Source organism: Coloeus monedula (genome assembly GCF_965178545.1).
Source record: "Coloeus monedula genome assembly, chromosome: 4".
Lineage (NCBI taxonomy): Eukaryota > Metazoa > Chordata > Aves > Passeriformes > Corvidae > Coloeus > Coloeus monedula.
Window position 1 is genome coordinate 54,229,952 of NC_138784.1, and position 27,197 is coordinate 54,257,148.

The following is a 27,197-nucleotide window of genomic DNA, read 5'->3' on the forward strand; positions in this document are numbered from 1 at the left end:
AAACTCAAACTCCATGCCAGTGTAGTTGCAGCCCTAAGCAAAGCTATACATAAAAATATGCTACAACCATTATTCTCAAAAAGTCCTTGGCACTTTTCCTCTGATAATCTTACTTTCTTTTTTAATGGAGCAAATTATATTTCTGCATCGATATCATAAGGCAAAACTATAAATGCATTAACAAGGACAAGTTTCCAAAAAACCCCAAGGCAAAGATAAACCCCACCCTCAGACCATCACACCCCATCTCTGAATGCTTTGTGGAATAAAATCATCCTTCCTCCTCATCACTGTCTTTCATTGTAATGCCCTGAAGTCCTCCCGCATCAGTGACTGAGACTGTGGCTTCCTCCACGGTCAGACGGCTGTGCACGGTGTCGTAGGTTTTGCTGTTCAGCGTCCCCTCCAGCACTCCTTGCAACCTGAAGTCTCGGTAGGTTTTCTGTGGCAAAAGTAAAACATCCTGAATTGGACTCCAGCAAGTCTGAGTACTGCTAGCATGGCACTGGCCAGCTTTAGTCCTCCTGCAGGTTAGGGACTCATCGCCTTGATAAGGATTTTGCGGTCTTAGTTTTTGGGCTGCATGAGATTTCTACAAACTCTAGAGATTCTAATTTGCTGGTCATTCTATTAAGAGATTGTATTTTGTGCTACAGCTTACTCTAACTGCTGATTTCTCAGTAACTTCCATTTGTTACATTTATTCAATAAGAAACCAGCTGAGAATTTTTCTAAATTACCTATTGAAATGTGAATTTGACTACAGGTAGTCCATTTCTGTCATTTTACAGAAAATGTAAATGCCAGACCTTTTCCTCATAGGGGAATTTTATTTATCTTTATCTTTACATTAATATGCCAAATGTGGAAAAATAATGATTATACAATATAATATATACTCTATGAATGAATATAGATTATGATCTATACTATACAGTGTCATAATTTCTCAGCTGACTACTTAGTAGATTTACATTCCAAGTCTCTGTGACTTAGAATGTAAATCATTTTGACTTACATTCTAAGTCATTTTGATTCACATCTACTTTTTTTTTTCACTTCAGAAGATTTTGTTTCCCTTGTATTCATCCTTGCTATGAACCAGCAGATACCACTTTCTTCTTTGATTTTCCATCATGTAAGAATTTTGAGTGCTATTGTTTTATTCATCAACGCTATGTTCAAGTAAGCGCATGGAAAAATCACCTGCATACTTTATTTTTAAGCTGTAACACATTTGAAATAATCTTTCCTGATGTTACCCTTAAAGGCTTAAAAAGGACAAGTTGATCTAGGTAGTTTCTTATTTTATGTACACTATCACTACAAATTCTGAATGTTTTGGAGGAGAATATGGGGAAAAGAAAATGGAAGATAATTAAGGGCTATCAGGCCCATTCCTCTGCCTGAGGAGGAGACTATGTACAACCCTTAGAGAAAGAAAAGGTTTGATCTTGTTTCACTCAATACTTCAGAGAACTGCAAAAGACCACTCTTAAAATGGGTAACATTCAGTTGGGAGGTTTTTTCCGCCACTATGATGATTATTTAAACCTTGCTTGAATCACTGCAACTGAGATTTATTTGACTTTCACAGGTCAACGTCAGAGTCAATGGATGCAGCTTATGTTTTGCTCACGCACTCCTGCGAGTACCCCGCCTGGTCTTTTTCAAGTGTCACCATTGCATTCCCTTTTTGTAACACTGTGCATTCAATTTGCTTTGATGCTGTTAATGGGTCCTACAGCAATTTCCTTCAGTTTTACATTGTATTCTTCCCATTCTCAGACCAGCACTCTGGGGTTCAGACATTGCTCTTCTCTTGACATAGTTTTGCAGGATAATAATGTTCACTTCCAAGCTTAATTTTTCATTTCTCCCTAACTTTCTTGGTCCTTGACCCTTCTTTAGTGACATCCCTCTGCACGTGTCTCAGACATCTAATGAAACCCTTATGCCATCATAAGCCTTTAAAGGGAATAAAGGGAACAATCTTTCTTCTTCTAGTCTTTCTTAATAATGCCACTACTCTTGTTGCATCCAAATCTGAAAGAATGATATTTCTCTTACTCATCCTGCGTCCTTCAAAAATGACCTCCTACTTATTTGGGTTTGGTTTTAAAAAATTTATTTATTTTTAATTTTTAAAATTTATTTTATTGTGTATTTTTTCTTTAAATGTTTTCAAGCAGTGACAGGAACAATACAGCTTCCTAGGTTTTATTTTCTTTTTCTTCTTCTTTTTTTTTTTTTTTTTCTTTTTCCTAAAGCAAACAGAAAAGTGCCTTCATTCACTCTAGTTTGGAGGAACTGTGCCTCCCCACATGTCTCTCCCCAGCTTGGCTGCAGCAGGAAAAGTTTCTTATGATACTCTACTTGAATGATTGTTTCATATTTCCCAGCAGCCTCCTGTCTGCTAAGTTCCTATTTTACTGGTTCTATCTTCTTCACCCACCAAAACCAAAGCCCGCACAATGTTCTGTTTTCCAGAACCAACATGACTGACATAATCTTCAGTCTTTAATATCCACAGAAGGTGCCATGGAATACCACAGTTGAGCACAGCAAATCAGGTATATGGGCACAGAAAGGCCACTGCCAGAAGCAGTATTCCCACCTCCAGCAGGAGCCTCCTGCTTTTGAACAAGGCTAACCAGTGTGCCAGGTGGCAGAGGGAAGGTGGATTGGCAGTGCTGCTCATTCACCTGAAATTCAGTTTTGTAAGAGCTTCCTTTAATCTGCCTGATGATATTTCTCTCATACAACTTAGTCCACCCATTCTTAGATCTCATGGGGCACAGGTTTTAGACCCCATAACACCTACCTTTTTCCTCAGAGGATGACAACTACCTTGGAAAGGGACTTTTTACAAGGGCATGTAGTGAAAGAACAAGAGGGAATGGATTCAAACTGAGAGTATGATTAGATTAGGTATTCATAAAAGTCTTTACTATGAGGGTGGTGAGGCACTGGAACAGGTTGCCCAGGTAAGTTGTAGATACCCCATCCCTGGAAGTCTTCAAGGCCAGGCTGCATGGAGTTCTGAGCAGCCTGGTCCAGTGAGAGGTGTCCCTGTCCATGGCAGAGGGGTTGGAACTATATGATCTTTCAGGTCCCTTCCAACCCAAACCATTTTATCATTCTCTGATTCACTTGAGAATAGCTTTAAACCTTTCACAAGAGCCATTAACTTCAACAAGGAATAGCAAACTGCTTTTGCCGTTTGGACACACAATCCAGTGAAGAGCCAAATCCTGCTTCCAGAGAAATCAGTTAAGGTCAAAAAGAGCAAAGCTAAGCTGGGGTGTTTCAGGGAGCCATGATGCCATCGTTATTATGACTGTTTTCTTGCATTTCTCTCTGTTCTGTTCCTTTTTGGCTAGTGAATCCTGAACGTTGAAGTTGCAATTCTGGTGACCACAAGTTAAAATGCTTCCGACTTTACAGTCTTGCATGAACTTCATGAGAAAATATTTTCAAAAAATCCAAGTCACAACTGACAACAAAATTACTCCACATTTGTACAGATAACAAGAATGTCCAAAGTTAAACAAGACAGAATTAAAAGAAAAAAAATCAGAAATGGTTTTCTGTCTCTTGCCTAAAGGTATCAACTAAGATCTGAAAGGGAGCTAGTAGGAAACTTTCTTTTATGGAAGGTTAACCCAAAATTGCCTATTTCAAGGCATATTACACTTAGCTCAGAAGCATTTGACATTGGTCAATGTAAATGACTGAGGACTGAACTGGAGGGATTGGTATTTCTATTGATACTTATTCCTGAGTATGAAAGACTAGAAAATGTTATCTAATAAACAAAATACTGTTTTCAATTAAACCTAGTAATTAGATGTGCATAAAAAAGAAAATAGTTCCTTTTTTTAGGAGAAGGGGAAAAATGGAGAAGGAACATTATTGAAATTATTCAGTAAATGAAAATTAAAATTTTTGGTAAACCAAAAAATCAGTAACAAGACAAACAATAATTTAGTAAGAATAATCATACAAGAATGCCATACAGCTAGTTGTAAAATTTCTTGGAATGGTCTTAATTGTCCCCAATTCCAGAATTTATGACAAATAATAGTGCACATATAATTAACATTAAAGGTTTTATTAAGCTATTTTACTTCCGGAATTTGCTACAACTGTGGGAAAAAAAATCCCAAAATGAAACTACATAAGTTTACAAATTTATTCCACATTTTCTAACTCTTGGGGTGATCATCCATGTTATTACTTTATTACTTTTCTCTCTTAACTATGCAGTCTAATGCAAACAACATTTTATTTACCTTCACTATCTTGATGAGAGTCTTCAGCTGGTAGATGTGAAGCTGAACATCTAATCTATCAGCCAACCACATACATATGACTTTCATGGAGTTGCTATACCATTGCTGAAAAGAAGGATAAAAAAAACCAACAACAAACACCACCAAATAACACTGCAGTATTCATTTAACAGATTTGGTAATGAGAGGTAATGAAACACTTTGAAATGATCACAGATCAGCACTTGAAGTCAACAATGATATAATTTCCTGTTATGAGAATTGCATGGGTCAGTAGGAAATCAAATAACTTGACCTAGACCGTTCTTTACATGAATTAGCACCTGCCATTTTATCTTTCAGTTACAACATGTTCAAGCAAAATAGTGTTATGCACTTTGTTATCTGTCAGTGAGAATGGATATTAAAGATACAATTACAGGAGAGAATTGACAGCTGAAACAGCAAGGATAAAAACAGGTAGGGTATCTTGAGAGAGAATTTACAATGACTAGATTTTTCAATTCGAACAGGAAAACAGTATCAGAGAATAAGGAATTTGTCTTTTCTTTTCTTTTTTTTTTTTTACTCACTTCATCATTAAGTAAAAAAAAGCAGAAATCCATGGAAACTGTATTTAAGTAAGATCAAAACACCACTCCACCCTTCCCAAAATAATCATATTAAGGTTTTGATTTACATTAATTACTAATTATAATGACAGCCTACCTTATTTCCTTTTTATGTCTTAGGCAGGGGTATGTTTTCACTCAACACTTCACAAATGGATGGGTTAAGAATAAGCCCTCTGCTGTTGGTGTCTATGTAAAAAAATGCTCAGTTCCAAATAGCTACTGTAATAGTTCTTTCACATTAACTGGATTAGAAGAGATTTTACTAAATATAGTTGTAGCATTTTTCTTCCCCCTCCTGTAAAATCACAACCAGATGTCATTTAGTCAGACTTTAAAAAGGAAGGGATTTCTTTTTTTAATTTTAACAGTGAGAGATTAAAAGAGTTTGTGTCATAGCTCTGTTTCTAGTCTCTTTTCCCACAGGAAAGAGGCTTAAATCCTTTTCTAATAAAATTTCCTGTGTCTTCACAAAATACAGCGATATGCAAAGAGAGGAAATCATGTGTATTTTAAAACGCAGCATGTTAGGCAAGGTATATTTTGTGAAAGTAATTCAAAGAAAGTATCTAACGTCTCATTAGCCACCTCCACATTAACAAATAAAATAAAATATATACTGAAAATATGAAGACAAATTACTTGCTACTGGATGTAACAAAAGAAAGAAATAGAATTCTTCCATCAAAAGGTAAGGTCTCTGTAAAAAGCTTGAAAGACATACAGTAAGTAACTACAAATACCTTTTCCTTACAGGTAACGGTCTCATCACATTATAACTATCAGTTTTAAGATGTTTGAAATTAGATATTCATATAATAATTCTTCTGTTTATTTTTTTGAATGTGTTAAATTGTATTTTAATTATAAATCACTGGAAATAAATTACTTTTACCTTTTTAGAGTTTCTCCTATTAATTTACTATTTTGCAGAAGTGAAAAAACGCACCACAAAAAAGGCAGATAGCTACATATTTCGTAAAAGTAGTTTAATTTATTCACTAAAATGTGGGACTGATTGGATATCCATAAAATACTGTTTTTTAAATCACTGAATGACATTCTTATTCTATTTACATTATTTAATCCAAAACATTCATGCTGATATTGATTTCCTTTGTAAGTAGCTGCAAAATATTTTTAATGTGACAGAGTTGTTACTAAGTGGTAGCTGTAAACTATATGATGGGTCTTTTATGTATACAGATGTCTAGAAAATGAAATATGATTGTGCTTATTAATTGGGGAACTCTATTGATCTAAATAAACATAAAAATTCCGACATCAAACATTCTACCCAAATGCAATAAGATAAGCCAAAAACCTGTATTATCACTCAGACTCTACTGTTTGAAAATGGATATTCTTCCATAAGAGAAATCCAGTAATGCATCCATGATGTATCTTTTTGTATCAAGTAGAAAGCAGAATGGGCTCAAACTTGCTCAGACAAACAAACTACAGACAGGATTGAAAATTCTGAGACTGATTTTCCCATGCAACAATACTGAACAGTGACAGATTACTGACAATAGACTGTTCCAGTTTTCTGGCAAAATGTGTTTTAAAGCCCAGCCAAGTAACTTACTTAGGATGGACGCAGTAAAACTTCAACTCTCCCAGCATACCTGTGATATTCTTACATACACTGAAAACAAAGCTAAGACATTGGAGGAAATTAATTTTCTATTCAACTTTATGAATGAAACCAATACAATATGTTTTCCTGACTAGCTTCGATGCATTAAACTTTCAGTAAAAATGTTTAATTTGGTGACTGTGAAATGATACTAGAGTACTTGCTCTTCTGTCAACATACCTTGTTCAGAAAAAATATAACTGCTATTTTATTAGAAAAAAATGCATTTTTATTTTTAATTGTCACAGTATTTTTAATAAAAATCACATCCAGTATATTTTTAGAATCCTCCCACAGGTACTTGTGGGTAGGATTTTTGTTCAGGACTGGTCTTATATCCACTAGTTTTGAGGACTTAGTACAGGCTGAAGCTGTACAAACATAAATCTGCAAGACTTCATAACAAGAAAAAAATATTTCCCTATAACTTCTTTCTGGAGTCTGTTAAAAAGCACAGCATTGCAAATTCCTCTCAGAGAATCCAAGGCCACACGTTTTGACAACCATGAGCAGGTTATAGAGGCAGGGATGGATCTACTGTGGCTGATGGGAATCTATTGCAAACCCCAAAAATTTGAGTGATTAGATAATTGTCCTGAGATTATCCAGTTAAAACAACAACAAAAACAACAACCAATTGCTTCTAACTGGTTTTAAGAAAAAGTAATTTTCCCGTTAGTAACAACAGCAGTGAAAGGACAATGCATCTCTTGCAGATGTTCATTATATGGTACTACTGCCACACTCTTTGCTGTTCTCTATGCAAGAGTAAAGCAGTAAGTGCTTATGTATTTTTTCCAAATCAGCAAATAACAGCAGCCAACCACTTTAACAAAAATGTTTGCCTCGCTATTTCCTCCTCTCTACTTATTCATAGCCCATCCAGCTCCTGTAAGGGCATGCATTACTCACTTCATTTTCCTGAGATACCTCTTTCAAAGTAAAAAATAAGAGAAAAGGAAAGGCTAGGGTTGACTCTGTGAGACCCTTGTATTTATTCACACTTATTGTGCATGACTGTACACTGGTAAATCATATTAGCAGCCCGTCTCCCCATCAAGCTGCTACTTGCTTTCCAGCCCTGGGAAGGTTCAACAAATCAACAGGAGCACGGAAAACAGAACATCAGTCTAATCTAGTGTTTAAGGTGAAGTTTTCAAACCCAATCTAAGAAGATCTTTAGAGCAAGCAACAAGCTGAAGGGCTCAGAAGGTGGTATTGACAATGAAAGAGTGTTGAAATATTGAGAAGCGCAGCACTTGTGCATTTTTAATAACAAGAGGGTCAACAAGGACACAGCTCCCTCAGTGCCAATAGTTGCCACACCAGGGCTATAAACGCTCTCAGTTCATCAGATTTCTTAAACAGTTCATCAGCTTTCTTAAACACCCTAAACCCCTTCAGCAGACCTTTAGTCTTAAATTAACAAACCAAAGCAATGAAAGAGGGTGCAGCTTGAATGGCCAGCATTGATCCCCAACGGGGCTCGGCGCAGCTACAGGCACTGAAAAACTCGTTCCATTGTCAGGAGGAATTGACAAACCTCCTCGCCTAAATAGTCCAGCTCAGGCGGGCTGGAGGCACGCAGCTGTAAAGGGCTCCCCTCGCCCCGCTCCCAGCGCTCACAATGCGCCAGGCATGAGCTCTTTGTCAGGCCCAGACTCTGCAATTTTCTAACAAGGATTAAAGTTGTTTCTCGGCAGGGCTAGTGAAAAGCGATTTAGCAACATACCGTGCTTTCTTCAGGCAAGTTAAAGAGAAGTAGTTAAGGAATTTCATTATTCTGCTGATGGGTGGAAATACAAAACAAATATATTAAATATTCACCATCTTTCTGGGTGCCTTAGCTATAACATTTGCAGAACGGTTCAATTAAATATAACACTTATTGGCTGAAAGCAAGCACTTCAAATTTATTTTAGAAGTTTTATAAAAAGGTGCAGCTGTTTGCCACCTGGAAGGAGGCTCAATACACAGCAATACACAATGGTTTAGTCCTTCTAGGGCTGGTATCCCTAACGCCTAAGACACAAGACCCCGTTGAGTTTCTATACCTTGACTGCTCTTGATAAATGGGCATCGTCATAATGCTTTCTCTGCTGAGTATGGCAGGGGGAACAGCTTTTCTAGGAACTGCATTTTATGTTCCTGCAGAAGCCTTTATTGCACTATTGATCAGGAATTTAGTCACTCAGACAGCAACTGGATGTTTGTACTTCCTTCAGCTTTACTTGCCCTACCAGAAACAGTAACAAAAAGTATATTTCTCACTGAAGACATTGTACACCAAATGCAGCACAAGCTAAAATGAGAAAATAACACTGAGTTAAATAAGACATAACATGAGCATGTTAAAATTTAAGGGCAAAAATGCCTAGTTTTTATTAAAGGGCAGTGCTATTATATTGCTTCAAGTTTATGATAGAAAGCACCAGTAGCATACCAAGGAACTTTCAGGACATTAAAAAAAATGTTAAATGGTGAAAAAATAAGTAAGTTACTCCTTAAAAACACGAAGAGCAAAAGCTGAAAAAAGGTCCTGATTTAAGTTTCTAATTTATTACCCTTTTTGCAAAATACGAATAATACTGACTTCCTTTGTTGAGTGTAAATGAGGGACACAAATGTAATTTGTAAGGCTTTTGAAAATACTCTGAAGTTTAGAAGGTAGAGATGTATTTCCAAGTTTAGTTACAGATATCATCCACTTAAATGAGAATGTTTACCTGAGCAATGATGAGTTCATGCTCTTCTGAAAGCTGTAAAGTCTTGGCAACTATGAAAGCAGCCCCCCCCCACCGCCCATCTCTTCCCCTTCCAACCTGGGGAAGGATTTTCCAGCCTGTGGGCCACCATAATACATCAGAAGGTATGTATACACAGGAATACCAAAACAGGAAATGAAGTAAGATGTAATTAATATTCAAAATATCTAGCTTGCAACTAAATATTTTTCATTTCTGAAAAACATATAAAGCAACAAGGAAGCAACTTTGGAAAAGGCATTTGTGCTTTTCCCTCAGGCTTAGGTAGTCTTTTGATGAAGAAAGCCTGAGAAACCTTTGAAGAATGAAGTTAAGTGCAGGTAGAAAGAAAATTCAGTGTATCAAAATGTAGAAATTTTGTTTGTTCTCTCTTTCCAGCCTATCAATTCTGATTCCTGACATGCACAATTTATGAACTGTTTAAAATATCAATTTCTTCTAATGGAGGGAGACCAGAAGTCTGACTAGTGAGGTACTGCCCTCCCACCAATTCCCTGGGAGGAACTAATTATCTCCTCAGTGTCTTTTCTTTTCTGGATTGCACTGGTCATAGATGTGCACCAGTCTGTGAGGCACTTCCAGTCACATTTCCAGTGAAAAACTCTGTCAGTGACCAGGAAAATTAAAGAACAGAAGCTGGGAAACCTGAGAGAAGAGAATGCTTTTATGTCAGAGCTTTCCCATCCTGCTATCAGCTCCACATGGCTTCCCAGTGACAGCCACTGCCATTCTGCAACATGCTATCCAGCCCCACAAGGATGTGGTTTCTCACTATACCTGGCATCACAGTGCCACAACACAAAATGTTGAGCCAGGTTTCACTCTCTGAGAACCCAAGTTTACAGTGCCAGCCCTGGAAAAACATTCTCACCAAAATCCAGAATTTTGCCTTCATGAGAAGTCCATGCAAAGGTGATTTTCTTGTTTTTTTTTTTTTTTTTTTTTTTTTGGGTGTGTCTGTGAGTTTTATCTTTATTGTTCTCAATCAACAGAGATTTCTATGTTATTGAGATGTTCTTCTACAGTAGTGCCAGTAAGAGACAGCTGGCAGAAATGGTCAGTTAGCTGGCCTCTGACTGCAGAAATAAAAATTTTATCATCTCCAGATACAACAGAACTTTCAAGTACACTTGTAGCCTGGTTATTCTTACAGCTACCCTAATGTTGCTGGCTCTTTTTTTTTTTTTTTTTTTTTTTTTGTGAGACCAGTCTTCCTGTTTAAGACATCAAAGAAGTTTGTATTCTTTCTTTGAAACATGAAAAATTTCTCCACCTTTTGATTCAATGCACAGCTATGACTGAAGAAAAAGAATTATGTGGCATAAATTTTATAGCAAAGGGACTGACTATTGGGGAAAGAGCTGACACGGTAACTGTGCTGAGACAGAACTGTAACTCCTTTTAATGGGCACTGATCAAGCACTGCTTCACATGCACATTCACTTCATGTATATTTCCACAGGATACCTTACTTTTACTGTTATTTAAAACATAAAAATACAATCAATACAACTATTAAAGCTGAAACTGTCCTTTAGTATACTTCAGCATCTATCCAGTAATAATGTAAATCCTTTAGTAGGCAGATATCAGACCTGGAAAGCTTGGGAAGCTTACTTTTGCTTGAAAGCAAATGTCCACAAAGGAGAACACTATTGGTTTGTGGGGGTCATCATGATGCCACCACATTTACTCCTTTTGCACCATTTTTTCCCCTAGGAACTTGCATTTAAGATAAATTGAAAGAAATTAAGATTAAACTAGCACGAGTGGAAAACCCACGGAGTTGGCCTTGTTGGAACCATGGGACTAGCAGGCAGGACAAACAAATGAATCTTTTTCTCTATATAAAAAAAATCAGATATTTAAAAGCCCTTGATCTGGAAAATGCAAATGACTAAATCAATATTGTGTCAAATGCAAAAACTCTATTCCCCATTTCGCTACAGTCCCTTCCTACATTTTCATTCAAGGACTTGTCCAGAAGTCCTCCCATTGCTGTGTCACTTATTTCTGCTGTAATGCTCCTGGTTTGCCTCATGAGCTCCTACTTTGCACAGAGCCTCTGACACATTCCTCTTTACCTCATCAGTGTATTACATTCCTAATGCTTGGCACCATTTATCTAGGCATCTTCCTGGAAACATCTCAGGCTTTCATCCAGCTTCCATGTTTTGCTCTCTCCTCTGGGCCTGGAACACTAAGCCAAGTTTTGAACTTTGTCTTAGGAATGTGCAGAAATGTTGATAGACTAAATTACAGGTATATGTATCAGGAAAGGAGTGGTGAGAAAGGAATCAGACACCACCGTCTGCTTCAACACTCATACTTCTTCTGATACAGGGATCAGGACCAAGATTTCTTTAGTTTAGTAATTTGAAATTACAAACTCTGTTTGGGTACATCCCCCCTGCCTTTTTTTTTATTTTTTCCTACCCTCCCCACACTACAGCCCCCCAGGTTTTGTTTTTTTTTTTTTAACATTATAGCAGATTTAAGAACTTGCCTCATGCACTCTTCTCGGCCAAGGAAGAAAATTTTTCTTTCTTCCAGTGGGATGCTTCCTTTGGCTTTCTTCTGCCTTTCCTTTTTTTTGTGCTTTTACTGCAGCCTTCCAGGAAGCTCAGAAAGCATTTTCTTTTTCTTAAGAAGAAATACTTTAGTCTCTAGTCAGTCTCTTTTCTGCCTATGCGAATGAAGGATTCCCACTGCCACTCCCAAAGCAATCAGGAGAAAAGGGAAAGGAGCTCAACAGAAAAAGGAACCCAAACCTTGACAGAAAAATGTTGTTCAGAAAGACTTAAGATGACAAACAAGTGAACAGTTGTCGAATGGGATATTTTGGTGATACACGGAAATAAAATTAGTTTTCATAAATCAGTAAGGAGAAGAAATGAAAAACCATGGCTCATTTAAAAGCATATTAAGCATCTTTGAAATTCCTGATCAAAAAGGATATAGTTCTGAAATAACAAAGAGCATCTAACATATGAAAAGCTTATCTTTTAGAAGGAAAGTTATTTTCTTTGTATTTTTGGCTTCTAATTAGAAAATGGATAGTTGCTATGGAACTGCTGCCAATTTACAAATAAATATACACTTTTAATGCAAAATATACTGTACTCAACTTCCCCTGAATTACATATTGGTTGTTAAACACCAATTCACAATATTTATGCTACTGTATAATGTTTGTGACCTTCATTTTTTTCTGGCTTCTTCACATATGGCAGATAAGCTGGGAAACTGGAAGTTTGCAAAATTAGACAGACGTAACTTCCTTCCATATCTGGACAAATGTAATGTTATTGTTCTGATTTTGAACAGTAGGTACTAACATGATGCTCACGACTGTGAGAGACTAACAGTATAAACAGTTTCTCTGCTCCACTCTGGATATGCACTGCATCTGTGAACAAAACTTCCACAGGTTATTCTGGTGCTAAAATTCTGTGGAGCAAACAGTGTCAGTCTTGCTACACTGTGTGTTGTGCTGCAATTTGGGTATATCCACAAGCATCCTCCAAGGCACAGAACAGGGAACATCACTTGAGTGACCCTGAAATGAAAGCCAGCTTGGATCCTCAAAATAAACAAATTAACATAACACAAAATGACCAAGTTGTTACTCATTATAACACTTGCCTCTTGCTATCAGGCTCTAGTGCTAAAAGCCCTACAAATGTACTTAGCTGTACAAATGCTAAGCAGTCTTCCTAAGTGCACGTCTAACATTATAGAACCATTGAATGGTTTGAGTTGGAAGGGACATTAAATATCATCCAGTTCCAATCTTCCTACCATAGGCAGGGATGCCACCCACCAGATCAGGTTGCTCAAGGTCCCATCCAACCTGACCTTCAACACTTTTGGGGACGTGGCATTTCCAGCCTCTTCCAGGCAACTTGTTCCAGTGCCTCACCACCCTCTGAGTAAGTACTTTCTAACATCTAATCTAAACCTGCACTCTCTGAGCTTAAAACCATTGTCCCTTGTCGTGTCACTACATATCCATATAAAAGTTCCCTCTCCCTCCCTTTTATAAGCCCCCTTATGGTACTGGAAGGCTGCCCTGGAGCCTTCTCTTCTCCAGACTGAACAACCCCAGCTCTCCCAGCCTGTCTTCACAGGAGAAGTGTTCCAGCCCTTGTATCATATTTGTGGCCCTCAGTAAGGTTAAAGGTCTGGGTTCACCCTGCCTGTAAAGTATGTAATCCAGACACCCATCTCTGCTTTTTCCCACTCACCCAGAACTCCCTGGGGAGTTCTCACTCCCTGGAGTGAGATATCATCAAAGGGACCACAGGAGGAGACCTCCTGTTAGCTGCATCCCTCCCCTGAAGTAAGAATATTCTTCATCTCAGTACCAAAAGGGAGATAGGCTGAAATTGGGTCAGCATCTGTGCTGTAGCTTTTACACTCACATTAGTTGCTTTTGTCCTAGAATTTTTTGCTTAGACTCCCTGCTCCCTGTGGAGTGAGTCCAAGTACATATTTTACAGTATTTAAACCATTCTGAGTTCTGAGTGAATATTTACAGGCAGCTCATTTCTTTCCACCTCATCAATCCTGACTCATCCATTTACTCTTTATGTTACTGCAGTGCCATGCGCTGGATGTAGCTGTGAAGCTGACAGGGATATGCACACTGCTGGAGCTACTCCTCTCTTACACCACATCGATTGAGCACTACAATGAGTTCCCCTAATGTGGAGCAGACGTCCAGCCTCCTGCCTCCCTCTTGCTTCTCTCCTCCCCTTTCTCTTTGGACGAAATGTCCTTGGACTGGGCAGGTGCCTGGTTTGCTCCTGTCCATCCCTGACCCTGTTGCCTGTGAACACTCTTTCAGCTATGTAGATTCTACAGCTGTGTTGGGGTTTTTGAGATAAATTTTCTGTGCATTATTTTTACTTTTTTTCCTTGCTCTTTGAGTGCACTATAATGCAAAAGAAAGTCAATGCAATGTGAAATAAGAAAATATACAGTGAAACACCTGAAAATTGTTTAAAGGAAATCATCTCTATATAGTTCAATACTTCTGCAAATTTAAATCAGTGCTAAAGCTTCAGTTTCCCATGATCAAATATGTGAAGAAGCTCTTTCCACTGACAAATCTGTCAGAGCACTCTGCAGCATCCTTACCTATTCTGATTTGCAGCATAGCAACCTTTTTCTGTTATGCCTGACTCATTTTAGTAAAACTAGATTATTCTTATGATTTCTGGCACTATTTTTCTTGTAATATGATCAACAATATGGTTGTGTGTCTATTTGTGAACACTTAGGCAGAGTTTTGTTTTATTTTCCTTTTTCAACTAAGCTTGACCCAAATGAAATACAAGCATAAACATCAAACCTGCAAGTAAGGTTTGAGAAGCCACAAGGTCCTCCTGCTGTTTATATGTGTGTGAATTACAGTACATCAAGAAATCAATATTCCCTAGATGGTGCTTGTGCCTGGCACTTCATGGTGAACAAACATTAGGTAAGACAATATAAATGGTACAATCCTTATTGATTTCTCTTGACTGTGTAGAATGTGAAAGCTGCAGCCACAGTTAACACTTACTGACAGACTCATCTAAAGTTTCAGTGCTATTTTATATTTTTATAGTTGTCCAAGCTCAATTGATTCTATTAAGTTGCTGGACACATTTCAAGCCATCTAGATAAGAAGAAAAAGTGCAGTGCCTGGAATGAGATGCTGCTACTTTATGCCTAGCAGGATAAAAAGGTTAAAGGACTAAATTGTGCCTGGGTGTTGGAAGGAGTTCTCTTTCATTAGATAGAATTGTTATTGTTTTTAGTGAATGGATATTGTGAGTGATGGATAGATGCATTTAACTAAGCTAATAAATGAATGAATAGTATATACCAGAAATGCATATGAGGGAATTGTACTGGAAGCTCCCAATATTATAGCCCCTCCCCAAACAAACATGCAAAATCCCCTTGTAGTTCTATTTGATTGAAAAAATTCCCTCAGGGAAAAAAAAATCAGATTGGCTTTAAAATATTAAGTTTGGGCTTTTTTTCCTCCCCGTTTTTCCTCTTGTGACTCCTAACACTCATTTAAAATTTCTTTTTAAGAGCAATTTATACATTGTTCTTTTTTTCTTTCCAAAAAAGTGAGCTTCTCACACAAGCCAGGGAAACTAGGGAGCAGGACAGTGTAAGGAATTCTGAGTATCAGGCTATGGGTTTTAGTGCCCTAAAAATAATCTTCTATTTCCCTTTTATACCCATGCACATTGAGCAAGGTATCAGAATATCTATTTCATAGTTTCTTACTCACCTGCTGGAAAAATTTAAGTAATACGACTGGTGTGAAAAAGGTGTCAGACATCCATTCCATGAATACTAAATGCACACTGGACTATGAGATATTTAACGTCTTGAGAAAGTAATTTTTATATCTTTTTGGGTTGTGTGCACCAAACACAACAACAACAAAATGGAAATTCAGGAACTAAAAACGGCATAAAAAATGAAGATGTGAAAGCGTATCATATCAAAACCATATAAAATACAGTCATTGTGGTATGCCATTGTGTTTCTCTAGAGAAAACACTATCAGCTACAGTATAAAATACCCTACAAAGTGCTGGATATTCTGATCCTGAAGCAATGAACTCTTAAGCACATGCTTTACTTTAAGTGTGTTGTGGTCCTATTGATTTCAACAGTAGTGAGCTTTGCTGCAGTTATAGCAGCATAATCAGCACCCTCCAAGAGTGGGCACTCTTTCTCTCAGCATAATCCAGAAAAAAAAAATATCAAAGAAAACTTCTACACGACATGAAATCTGATAGAGGTTACATTTTTCAGATTTCAAATGAACTATTTTTTTTTAATAGAGATTGTTACCTTGAAAAATGAGGCAAGTCTATTTGAAAACATCAGGAACAATTTAGTGAACTTCAAAAAGACTTTGAACAATAAATTTGCAAGATGTTGCTTCCATCTTGCAGAAGAGTTTCCTATATTTGAGCATGTCAATATAATTCACTTTTTCAGTGACATTGTCTACAGTCTTCTTTAAAATTCTTTTACCAAAAAAGAAACAATGGTTTCAAAATTACAAAAAATTCTGTTAGATCATGAGACGACTGCAGAGTGGTTCTCATATCATGGGCTTTCTATTTTCCCTATAAAATAAGAGACGTAATTAAAGATGAGTTAAGACTTTGGTGAAAATCTAAAGAGCATCGGCAAATCTGAGCACTGCTCAGCTTTTCAATTGCTTTTCTACTTCTCAGTTCTTTTAAATGGTTTTCTATGGCAGGAACATTTTTCTTAATTAGTCACAGCTAATTACTGTTCTGGCATAGACAAGTAATCAGAAATGTCAGAGCTGCAAGGCTACATCTCCCTAATCCTTTGATAATAATTTAGCCTCCTGGGAGGGCCTCAAGCTGCGGTAAGTAGTGGCTGACAATAAGGCAAAATTAGGTGGGCAGCAGACCATTAGGATAGAAAAATAAAAAGCACTACCAAATCCTGCTGAGCACCATCAGGCAACTAACTACACTGCCAGATGAGGTGCCTGTTTAAGCCTGTGTTGTTAATTAGCTGATTCTACCAGACCTGCCACATATGTCCAGGTGCATCATGCAAAGATGTGTATTTCTGGGTTTGCGCCAAAGGACAATTTTGCACTGTGATCAAATTTCAAGAATCTGAGAAAGAAGCCCACATATTTCTTGAAGATTACTCTGAGTTATCAAAGAAATAAGAAGATCAACAAGCTACAATCCGTTTTTTTTAGTATTTTTTTAAGTAATTAGGCACGGTCCTCTCACGTTTCTGAGAGGTTAATACAAACACAGCTTTTGATTCAAATGTGGCCTTTAACCAAGTAGACCTTTTGTCAAATCACACACTTGCAAATAATTACATAACAACAAAAGTGAAGATTACTTATTAAAATTAGCGTGACAGGAAGTAATTTGAGAATAAGGAAAAAAATCACAATTGAAGTTTTCTAGAAAAACATTGTTGAATACTAAATACTACAAAAATGGTGCTTTTGAAGTAGACATAAACAGCACAAGGAGTCGGTGCTACTGAAAACTCAGTTTAAATTAAGTGTTCCTCTTGGCTGTGTAACACCATGATTTGCACATTTTTAAACACTTTTTTTTTTGTAAGAGGTCAGAAAACCTATAGAAATTAGGCAACTGAATAAAGCATTTACTAAATATATGCTTGTAGATATGATGGCAAACAGAAATTAGTCTAATTAGTACTTCATATCTCCCTTTAGCCATAGAGCAGAGTACATGACACAATAATCTTTGAAGAATAATTAAGACCTCAAATTATCTCAAGTACATCATTGAATTTGAATTGTCCATCCCTGCTACTAATGGAAAATGAAAATAATGGTTGGAATATGGGAACACCACTAGCCTTTAATAAACATTCCAGACAAAATACAAGCAGTTTTTCAACAGAAAAAGAATATCACATTACATTTGAACCTTTGAAATACAAAAGCCAAAGCCAGCTATGTAAATCTGGAGTGCTTAAGCTTTTAAACTGCTCATAAAGACATTCAGTCTTTCTGCACTCCAAAGACAGTTGTATTAGTTCCCTGCCATTTACATCTCTTACACAGTTTGTTGAATTGTTACCATGCATGAGGCCACAGCCTCCAGGAAGTCCTCCCACATGGGCAGTCCCTCCAAAGTCAACAGGAATACTGCATCAAACCACAAGAGGAGATGGGCAACCAGGGCCAAAGCCAATATCTCCTCACAGGTGCCATCTTGTACAAGATAACTAAGGGCACCTCTTTGCCAGTCCTGACCTTTTCAAGATGTGCACTCTGACTATTTTATGTGTTTATGGTACACTTGGGAAGAGCTTTCCCAGAAATTAAATCCCAAAAAAACTGGAAACCCTTCCAGTTGTATCAATGGCTGAACGCTGATGCATTAAAGCTGGTCTCTGAACCCAATCTTTATTTCTCAGAGCAGCAATCACTTATTGCATAAAGATTTCATTGTATATATAGTCTTAATAAAACTAGAATTTTTATTTGTCCACAACAGACACCAATATAACCTGTTACATAGTGCTCTCAAGGGCAAATACACCAAGAAGGAATCTGAAGCAAAAATGTCCGGAATGATTTTTTCTGTGCTCAAACAGGAATATCCATACTTCATGTGCAATTCACAGGTACAAGAAAGTGAGAATCTACCCAGGTGGCACTTAGGAACTACACATTACTACAGAAAGTAAGTATTGCATCAATGTTTTAACAGAGCTCTGTGTGAAATTAAAAAAATGCTTTTCAAAGAGGTTTGTCAACAAAATCCAATTTTGTTTAAAGGAAATAGTTTTTAATTTACAAATCTAATGTATATTAAAATTCTCAGGAGTTCAAGATTTACTAGTCCCATCTTAAAAATTCTAGTAGAAACATGAATCTAAGTCTAGTCAATGGGAATAACCTGGCATGTTTATGGACACAGCACTGCATTTATCAAAGTTAATGGTAAAACACCTATTGATTTTGAGAAGGTAGAACCAGATTCAATGGGAATTCCATAGTTGGATATTTTTAAAATATAGTAACTTTTCGATCAATATACAGCACTGTTTTTTGATAGACTACACAGATGCTCTTGCATCATCCATGAAACAGATTATAAATAAGAGGAATTAATAATACTTAGTAATATTTTCTATTTAGTCTAGGTTTGTGTAATTATATTCTAAATATTTAATTTTTTCATTAACCAACTTGATTTACTGTCTTTTCTGAAAACAAGTATTTTTTAAATTATTTACAAAAAAATAAAATTCAAGTAATATACTGTTTCTAAAACATTAACCCAGAGCTACTACAGAGCTTAATCATGTGCAACAGACTACAAAAATTTCAAGTGCTCTTTAAGAAATGAGATGTCAAAAACAAACACTTCTCTCCATCGCCCCCCCTCAACCATAAGCTGTAATTGCATGAGAGTAGGAGATAAATGTCCTGAGTCCCTGTGACAGAAGGAATTTGACAAGCAAAATTCCCAGCTGATTTTAGGAAGAAGACCATGTCCCATACTGCAAAGGAAGGCAAAAATTCCCATGTCTCTGATAAACTGACCAAGTGAAAAATCTTTGTGACTTCAGACCTCGTGACCACTTTTGAGAACAAGAAGGTGGCACTTCACTGACCTGGGAGAGATCAATGCTACCAGGAGCACCCGGACATATTGCTGTGCCTGCTGTCTATAGCCCTTCTGGAGGAGGTAGTAACGAAACGTATCAAGAAGCTGAGTTTTCCAGAGGAAATGAAGGAAAAAAAATTTCACCTTGGTTCTGCTGCATGATCATAAAATGGACTGAAGCACAAGACTTTAATGGTTTAAAAGTGTCGCAGAAGAAACTACCAGCCCAGTCTTTTTTCAAAGTCACTGGAGATTTGAACCTCTCTCATATTTAAGGGTTCATATCACAAGCTTAAATTCCATTCTCCTTATTTTTGTATTTTGTATAGCACGGCACTGCTTTTCCAGGCTTACCAAGCACCACATAAAACACCACTTATTTTTTTGTCTTCTCTCCAGTTTGAGACTTCTCAGATAGAACAAAAATTGTACAACTCCTAGCCTTAACATATTGTGACTCACTGGCAGGAATTTGTACTTGTATCAATGCTGTTCTTGAATTTAAATGATCTTTGTTATGTACAAAACTTCGTGTGATATACATGCTGTTTGCTTGGTCACTGTTAACAGCTGCTAGCATCTAGCAGCCCTGGATCAAGTCAGTAAAATCTGTGCAAAAATAGTTCACAATTATACATTTTTGGGGGATTAAAATAGTGTCTGAGGCCTGATCCTGTCTATGTTTGTAATTAAGACCTCTAGCACACAGAACAGTCAGGTTTTTTGTTATTCTGGATGAGGTTTTTCCCTGGCTGAAGCACAGGAAAGTGTACTTTTCATCTTTCACTTAGCTGATGATTACTTAGCTGATACTAATTGAGTGTGTTTTAAGAGGAAATCAACTGTGATCTACAACTCTAGCCAGTCCAATGGCTTCAAGTATATTTGTATAAAAATGTGAATATATTTTATTCTTTCTATTGAAATATAACTTGATAGATTTGAATTTATAAAAAGAGTACATAGGTTTTCTTAAAGCAATGATTTTAGAAAACCCTTTCAAAAATCATGTGCAAAATATTGCTCAGTCATAATGTTCTAAATCTGAATTAATGTCAGGAAAGGTGAATTAACAGAGGGAGATGACTTTGTTTTAAAATTCTGCATCCTATGAGCTTCCTTACTTGTTAATGCTTTTATCTGCATCTGTCCAGTCAGTTATACCTCCCACTGTGATGTTACATAGAAATGTGATACCACCATGCAGAAAGAAAAATAAAGACACAAATAGATATTTGATACACAAAATACAAATCATGTACCTCTTTTTTCTTTTCTTACAGATACAAGCACTGGTCACGGCAGCATACAATGTATACTACTGAGTAAAAGAGGACAGAAATGGGTTTGCAAACTCAAAGGAAAGTGCTGTATCAGAACTTGCATCCATACAGGAGATGCCTTCTTGTGCTGAAAAGATTAATTGCTGAAATCAAATTCGGAAGAGGTCCTTAACCCATGTTAACCCAGCCCTGCTGAAGCCCTGTCCTTGTGTTAGTGGTAAGCCAAAATCATGCCAGGAACTGTGCTGGTGACTCAGTGGTGTGCAGGATCCCTTGACAGTTCTCAGGCCTGTGCCCAGGCACTGGCCAGTGCCCCCTGAGGACACAGTCTGAGACTCAGACCCATCCCACTACATCAAAAAAGTCAATGGGGTTTCTCCAGTGAGAGTTAGACTTGGCCTTAGGCAGATAATTTTATTAACATGCAGAAAATGACAACATAAGCAAAAATAACCCCAAAGAAAAACAAAAAAATAGAAACTTGAAAATGAAACATATGCTTGCAGATTCACTGCAAAAGCAAACTGAAGCAGAAGTTGCTAATACGGTTTTAGTACTTTGTGAAGGTGCCAGCTGGATGGATGATAATTTTTCTACCCCTGCAGGGCATCAAAGCTTTTATAAAATCATTCTTTTCACACATATTAGCACTTAGCTTATTAAAACAGATGATACTTTTTTTTTTTTTTGTAAAGATGCCTGGGAGTGTCTGGAAATACAAAATCTGAGAGTTAAGTCTTATTTTGACCACCCAGTCTAACAAACAACAAACACTGACATGACATACCATGGCTGAGAGTCTATGTTATGGGACATTCTGTGACTGCCACAACTGTAGTGTCACAGTAAAGGCTGTGAATTGCTGTTATGAAAACATTTGCTGTAACTTGCATAATTAAATGAAACTGCAAGCAAAGCTTTCTAAAATACTTAGGAGATGACACAAATAAATACATTTCAAAGTCTATAATCTGTTCCAGAATTAGTTTTGTAATAAATTCCATTTCACAGTGCTAGAGATGACTTCTTTCCATGTTCAAATTCCTATATAATTGTGACTGAGATAATTGTCACGTAAACTGATCCAAACTTATCATTAAGTAACTTTTATTTTACATATATTTTACATGTGTAGGGTTTTAAATTTATACAGAAGGTACTATTTCAGCTGCCTACAGCTTCTCCTTCAGGCAATTAAGGAAACGACATAAATTAGTGGTCAGAACTTGAGTGAACTGAAATGTGATCATTTCTAACAAAAAGATGAGGAATCAGGGCAAAGGAATGAATGGAAGAAGGCTGCAGAAGTTATTATCAAAACTGAGGGAAATTATTGCATGCACCGTGAGGATGAAGATTACTCTGAACTTGCAGAAGTCAGATTAGAATTTTGAAAATGAGTTTGAAAATTTAATAAATGGTTATAAAGTCAACTTTAAGAAATAGAAGTCTTAAACTAGAAATCCATAGAACAAAATTGTAAAAGTCATTCCACAGATGTACCTGGCATCTTATACTCTTTCTGCACACAAGCAGGCAGTGATATGCAAAAGTTCTTAATTTAGTGGAAGTAGTTCTACAATGGAATTCACAAACCACACCAATCCAATTCTCTCCATTAATGAATTCAAAATCAAAAGATGGAATATAATTCAACTACTCACATTGCAAAAATTACTATTTCAAATAATAGTCTTCTACCAATTTTATTTCTGCCTTCTAGCACTTGAAAGTTTCATGCAGAATTTAAAGAAAGGCCACCCTTGACAGCTGAAGCTTGTAAATAATGACCAAAAGAAAAAAATATCAACAGAGAATGTCTAAACAGCTTGTTGAACATCAAAGTCCAGCTTATCCCTTCTGATGTAGTAGTGATACCAGAAAACTTTGCAAGTGTAGTTACTTACATCAAATAACTTCTCTATGTACATTTCCTCATTGACCTTTTCTCGAAGGATATCCTGGTTTTGCCGAACAAACATAATGTAGGTGTCTGCTAGATCCATTCCTGGTTTCTGTGAAGACAAAAAGTGAGGGGAGAAAGTAACAGGAAGGGAAAGACAGACCCTTCAACAACTGAGACTCAGAAGAAGCTAAACATAATGAAAACAAATGCTACCATGTTCACAAATTTATAAACTGTATTAACAAAACCTGCTGGGAATTCTGGTTACTTAATATGTTCAGGAGGTTTCACTATCAATATAGTTCTATGCATTTTAATTTATGGATGCTTTGAGTCATAAATCCACATTGCCATATGCAATTGAAGGAAGTCTTGGCTCTGGCAACATCAATGGTAAACGTGGACATCTTCCCCTTTTTTTGTTGGTGAGGCTTTCATAGACAGCCACTCCAGCCTGAGCGTGGAGATCCAAATCCTGCTATCACATTCAGAAAATGCTTTAAAATAGCATTCAGTTCCTTTTTCATTGACTAAGATTTCTTGTAATTATTACTTCCAATCTACAGCTGAATTTTGTGTTTGAGCTCAGCTTCAACTAACTGCAATCCAAACATCCCTGAGAGCAACAGCATAAAAAGGCTGTTTTGAGAGTAGTCCTCATTATATTTTGTAAACTGTTGCAGTGGTGCAGTCAGCCCAGAGGATGGCTAGGGCAGGAGAAAGGACCAACATTTTTCCCTTCTTGTACCGATTTATGTTCTGTATGAATAGCAGAGTAGGCAGAATTTTTATACCACACCCGCAAACATGAGCCAGGCTAGGACATGTTGTGTGTATGTGATAGTACATCTGGACAGGCACAGTGGTGGCTGAAACTGCTCTCCGCTGTCCAGCTGTGACTTCTGGATCTCCGTAGACATGAGAAGTTGTTCCACACTAACACTCCTAACAGCCTGCAACATGCCCTTTACTGGCAGTGTACACAGAGCTGGTAAGGAGTTCACTTTTTTCTAACAGGAACCAAGAATGCACATAGGCACTTTGGAAAGTCTTCTGCAAATGCCTTCTGTGTGAGCAAGCTTGTAGAAGTATTACTTCCAAATAACAGCTTATAATGTTCCTGGCATGCAAAAGAATGCTAAGTTTTATAATACTTTATAGCAAGCCCTAACATAGGCCTTAACACTTATAAAGGATCCAGATTTTGCTAAGACTCCATACAGAATAATTAATAGTTCTAGGGAAGGAGGACAAATGCATTTATACCCATGCCCTGAATTCCCAAGCATAAGACATGTCTATTTCTCAGAAACTGTTGTCTGAAAACAGCATACAAACAACACTGTAAAATATTTAGCCTATTTTAAAAGCCTGTACGCATGAACATGCTCATACGGTTAAAATATTAAATATAATTTTATATTAAGGCTTCCTTTCTAGTCTGCAAGTGAATATTCAACTTCAAATTTTCCTTATTTCTTATTACCTTGTATGTAATATTTTGTAATGTATATGAACAAGTCTGAGCACAAGAAGGAAGGAGATGTGCAACATGTCCATACTATACCTTGTCCTGAAACTGCTGTCATCCTATTACAGTAATTGGATGACAGCATTCTCTCCTCAAAGCTTCAGCGAGTGAAACCTCCTGGATTATGAGGTTCAAGTCTTTTTATCCTGAATCTACCACAGACATTTAGAGGAATATGCTCCAAAATAAAAAGATTTTAATTTATAGGTGTGCATATATGGCAGTTTCATTTTTAAAAAGTAACCATTAAATATAGAATGATGGCCAGCTTTAACACTTGTAGCATCTCCAAAACTCACAGTGAAAAACTGAAGTATCTCCTGCACACTTGGATTGGTCATTCCAGAGGCAATGAAATCTCATTGCAAAAACTTATCCCATCTATATATGCTTAGATGAAACTCTTAAGAGGAAAGCAGGACCATTGATATTTACATCTGCATCGCACACCTCAATCCTAAGCATAGAATAAAAATGTAAGATTTCAATAGACAAAACATTTTTCTGTTGGAAAACCTGATTGACAGAAATCAATAGATTTCCTTCATAAAAAAGTACCTTCGCTAAAATGTGACGGAAATACTTTTATATTAAGACAAATCACAAAGTGAAGCAGATTTAAAACAGAAAACTCCATATTTTACCTTAGTATACTCATTTGTGATGGCACAAGAGAATACAATCGGCAGTGAAACCATATGTACTTTCTAAAACCTGATACAGAATTTACAGGAATTGGACTAGAGTTAAGTTGGATGAATAATGGAAAAATAGTTTGAAATCTTCAGAGATGAGTGAAGGAGATAATCTAGCAAATGAAAGGCTGATTATACTTCTTGAAGATATATAATGAAATGTATTAATGAATCTTCCACTGAATTCTCAGATCTAGTGGTTCTCCAATTAATAGAACTTTTTCTTTTACTAAGTTCAATAAAAATGTTCATCTTGCAGATAGCCAAAGCAAGAAAAGTAACATTTCCCACCAGCATTAACTCTCCCTTATCTTTGAGATGTTTACCTAGTCTTGAAGCTGTGACATATGGGAATTTCACACCTAGTGAATATATTTTCATGTAGCTTGTGGCACAGGAGTGTAATCATTAAAAGAATATACACAAGTAAGAGTAACTGCAACAGCTGGTGACATTTACCAATTAGAATTACAGTTCTTTAAAACACTTCATCCTTCTTAATGTGTGCAGGATAATTATCTTTGAAATTGCTGTAGAAAAAAAAATTAATTTTCCGTTTAAACAGTGTCTGACTACAGTAGAAGTAAGTCTGGGTAAGGCAGATTATCAATACCCCGAGCCATAACTCTGTTTTAAACCTCACCAAAATCACTGAAGGTTAACCATCTTTGCTCGTGGTGGGCAAAGTACACATTAAACATTGAATGAACCAACAGTATATCAAATACTTCATTATCTCTTCATATTACATGCATTGAATTTATTTGTTTTCTCCAAACATGTGGAAGAAGAAGAAAAAAGCTATTATAAGCATCAAAATAGCTTTATTGCTGTACATTTAATGTATTAACTTTTTTTTTATAGGGTTTATATATTATTTAGAAACCTCTGATTACATGATCCTCTATTGATCTGTTTTAAATTATTAAGCATCAGAAAAAACCCAAGTTAACACAGAATTAAACAAACAAACAACAACTAAGAAATTTAATGTACCTTAGAAGACAAACAAATAGAAACTGAGATAAAGTTTAAGTAACTGTCACAGGGGGCATTTAATTGCAAAGACTAAAGCATTCCAGTCTCCACATCTATACTCAATATGAAAAAAATCTCTGAATCTCAGGCAGAACATCTGCTGAAGTTAATAAGAGTTATTTGCACATCTCTGGGAGAAAATTTTAACCTGGTATATTATCCAGATAAGTATAAAAAAGATTGCCTGAAAGTTTCCCCAAGAAAAAAGGTGGGCTTTTATATAATAGATAGAAAGTTATTATAAGTTAATTTATTCAGAACAGCAGACAAGATGTTTTGCCTATCTGAAAATGAAAGAGAAGCAGACAAAGAGATGAATAGAGAAACTGGAAACACAAAGACATCAAATAAAATACCAGGAAATTAGGAGTTGTAAATAGGGTTACTTTGTCACTGGTTACACAAGTAACTGAATACACTGGCGAGTGAATGAGTTTAAACAAGGGTGTAGGCTTCAGCACATTCTTTTTTAGGGTTAATCACTAGTTAACCTGGCAAGATGAACATGCTGTTTGGGAAAAAAAAAATTTAAAAATCCTTGTTAATTATATACTGAAGTGCTTTTACTTCCTGCTGCTGCACCTAATCCCACAGGTGCAGGTTGTCTCTTACTATTCACTGGTAGGTGGGTCCTGACTGCCAGGCACTTTTTCTTAGCAATAAATTCAGATAAAGAAGAAATAGCTTAATTTTCCCCATTTGAACAGGAAACCAGTATCATAGTGTCTATGTAACAAGGAGGCAAATGTTAAAATACATTATTTCACCTTCCACGATGTAGTACAAGCTGTTCTATGATTGACAAGCATGCCTCCCACTCACAATATTTGCCTGAAGCACCTAGCAAGAAGTAATGCTGCATTTCCTTAGTTTCCAGGCATTCCAATATTTTGCTGCTGAAAGATTGTAATGGGTTTAATGCTGCCACTAATATTAGCCATTTTCCTACAGGAGAGCTACACCTATGTTTCTGAACAACATTTTGCAATGCAACAGTCTGGCATAATTCTCAGTGAAAATCATGTACATTTGTAATGCTTGAGTTATGTTTATTCTCACTTTGACATTTGTCACAGAACATTTCTTAGCATCAGAAAGTATTAAATGAACTTGTGTTACCAAAACCCAAGAAACTAGTTTTACTGATTGCTATCCTGCCAAAGCATTAATGTTTCAAAGAGGAGAACAGATACTAGAGACTAACTATACAAGAAAAAACTTCATCCAGTTTTGTGTTTGCTCTTCTCTCCACCTCTTTC

At 36.6% G+C, this 27,197-nt stretch overlaps 1 protein-coding gene across 3 annotated transcripts in view; it reads right to left on the reverse strand.

Annotated features, from left to right (window-relative positions):
- Window positions 1–266: 266 nt before the first annotated feature.
- Window positions 267–27,197, reverse strand: part of CADPS2 (calcium dependent secretion activator 2) — a gene marked incomplete at its 5' end in the record, with an annotated part of 291,727 nt that continues 264,796 nt past the window's right edge. For all 3 annotated transcript variants that reach the window (XM_082279935.1, XM_082279934.1, XM_082279933.1), the window contains 3 exons: window positions 267–442; window positions 4,296–4,400; window positions 22,676–22,783. In XM_082279935.1, coding sequence (XP_082136061.1) covers window positions 272–442; window positions 4,296–4,400; window positions 22,676–22,783 — 384 coding nt within the window. In that variant the 3' untranslated portion in view covers window positions 267–271. The remainder of the gene's footprint in view (window positions 443–4,295; window positions 4,401–22,675; window positions 22,784–27,197) is intronic.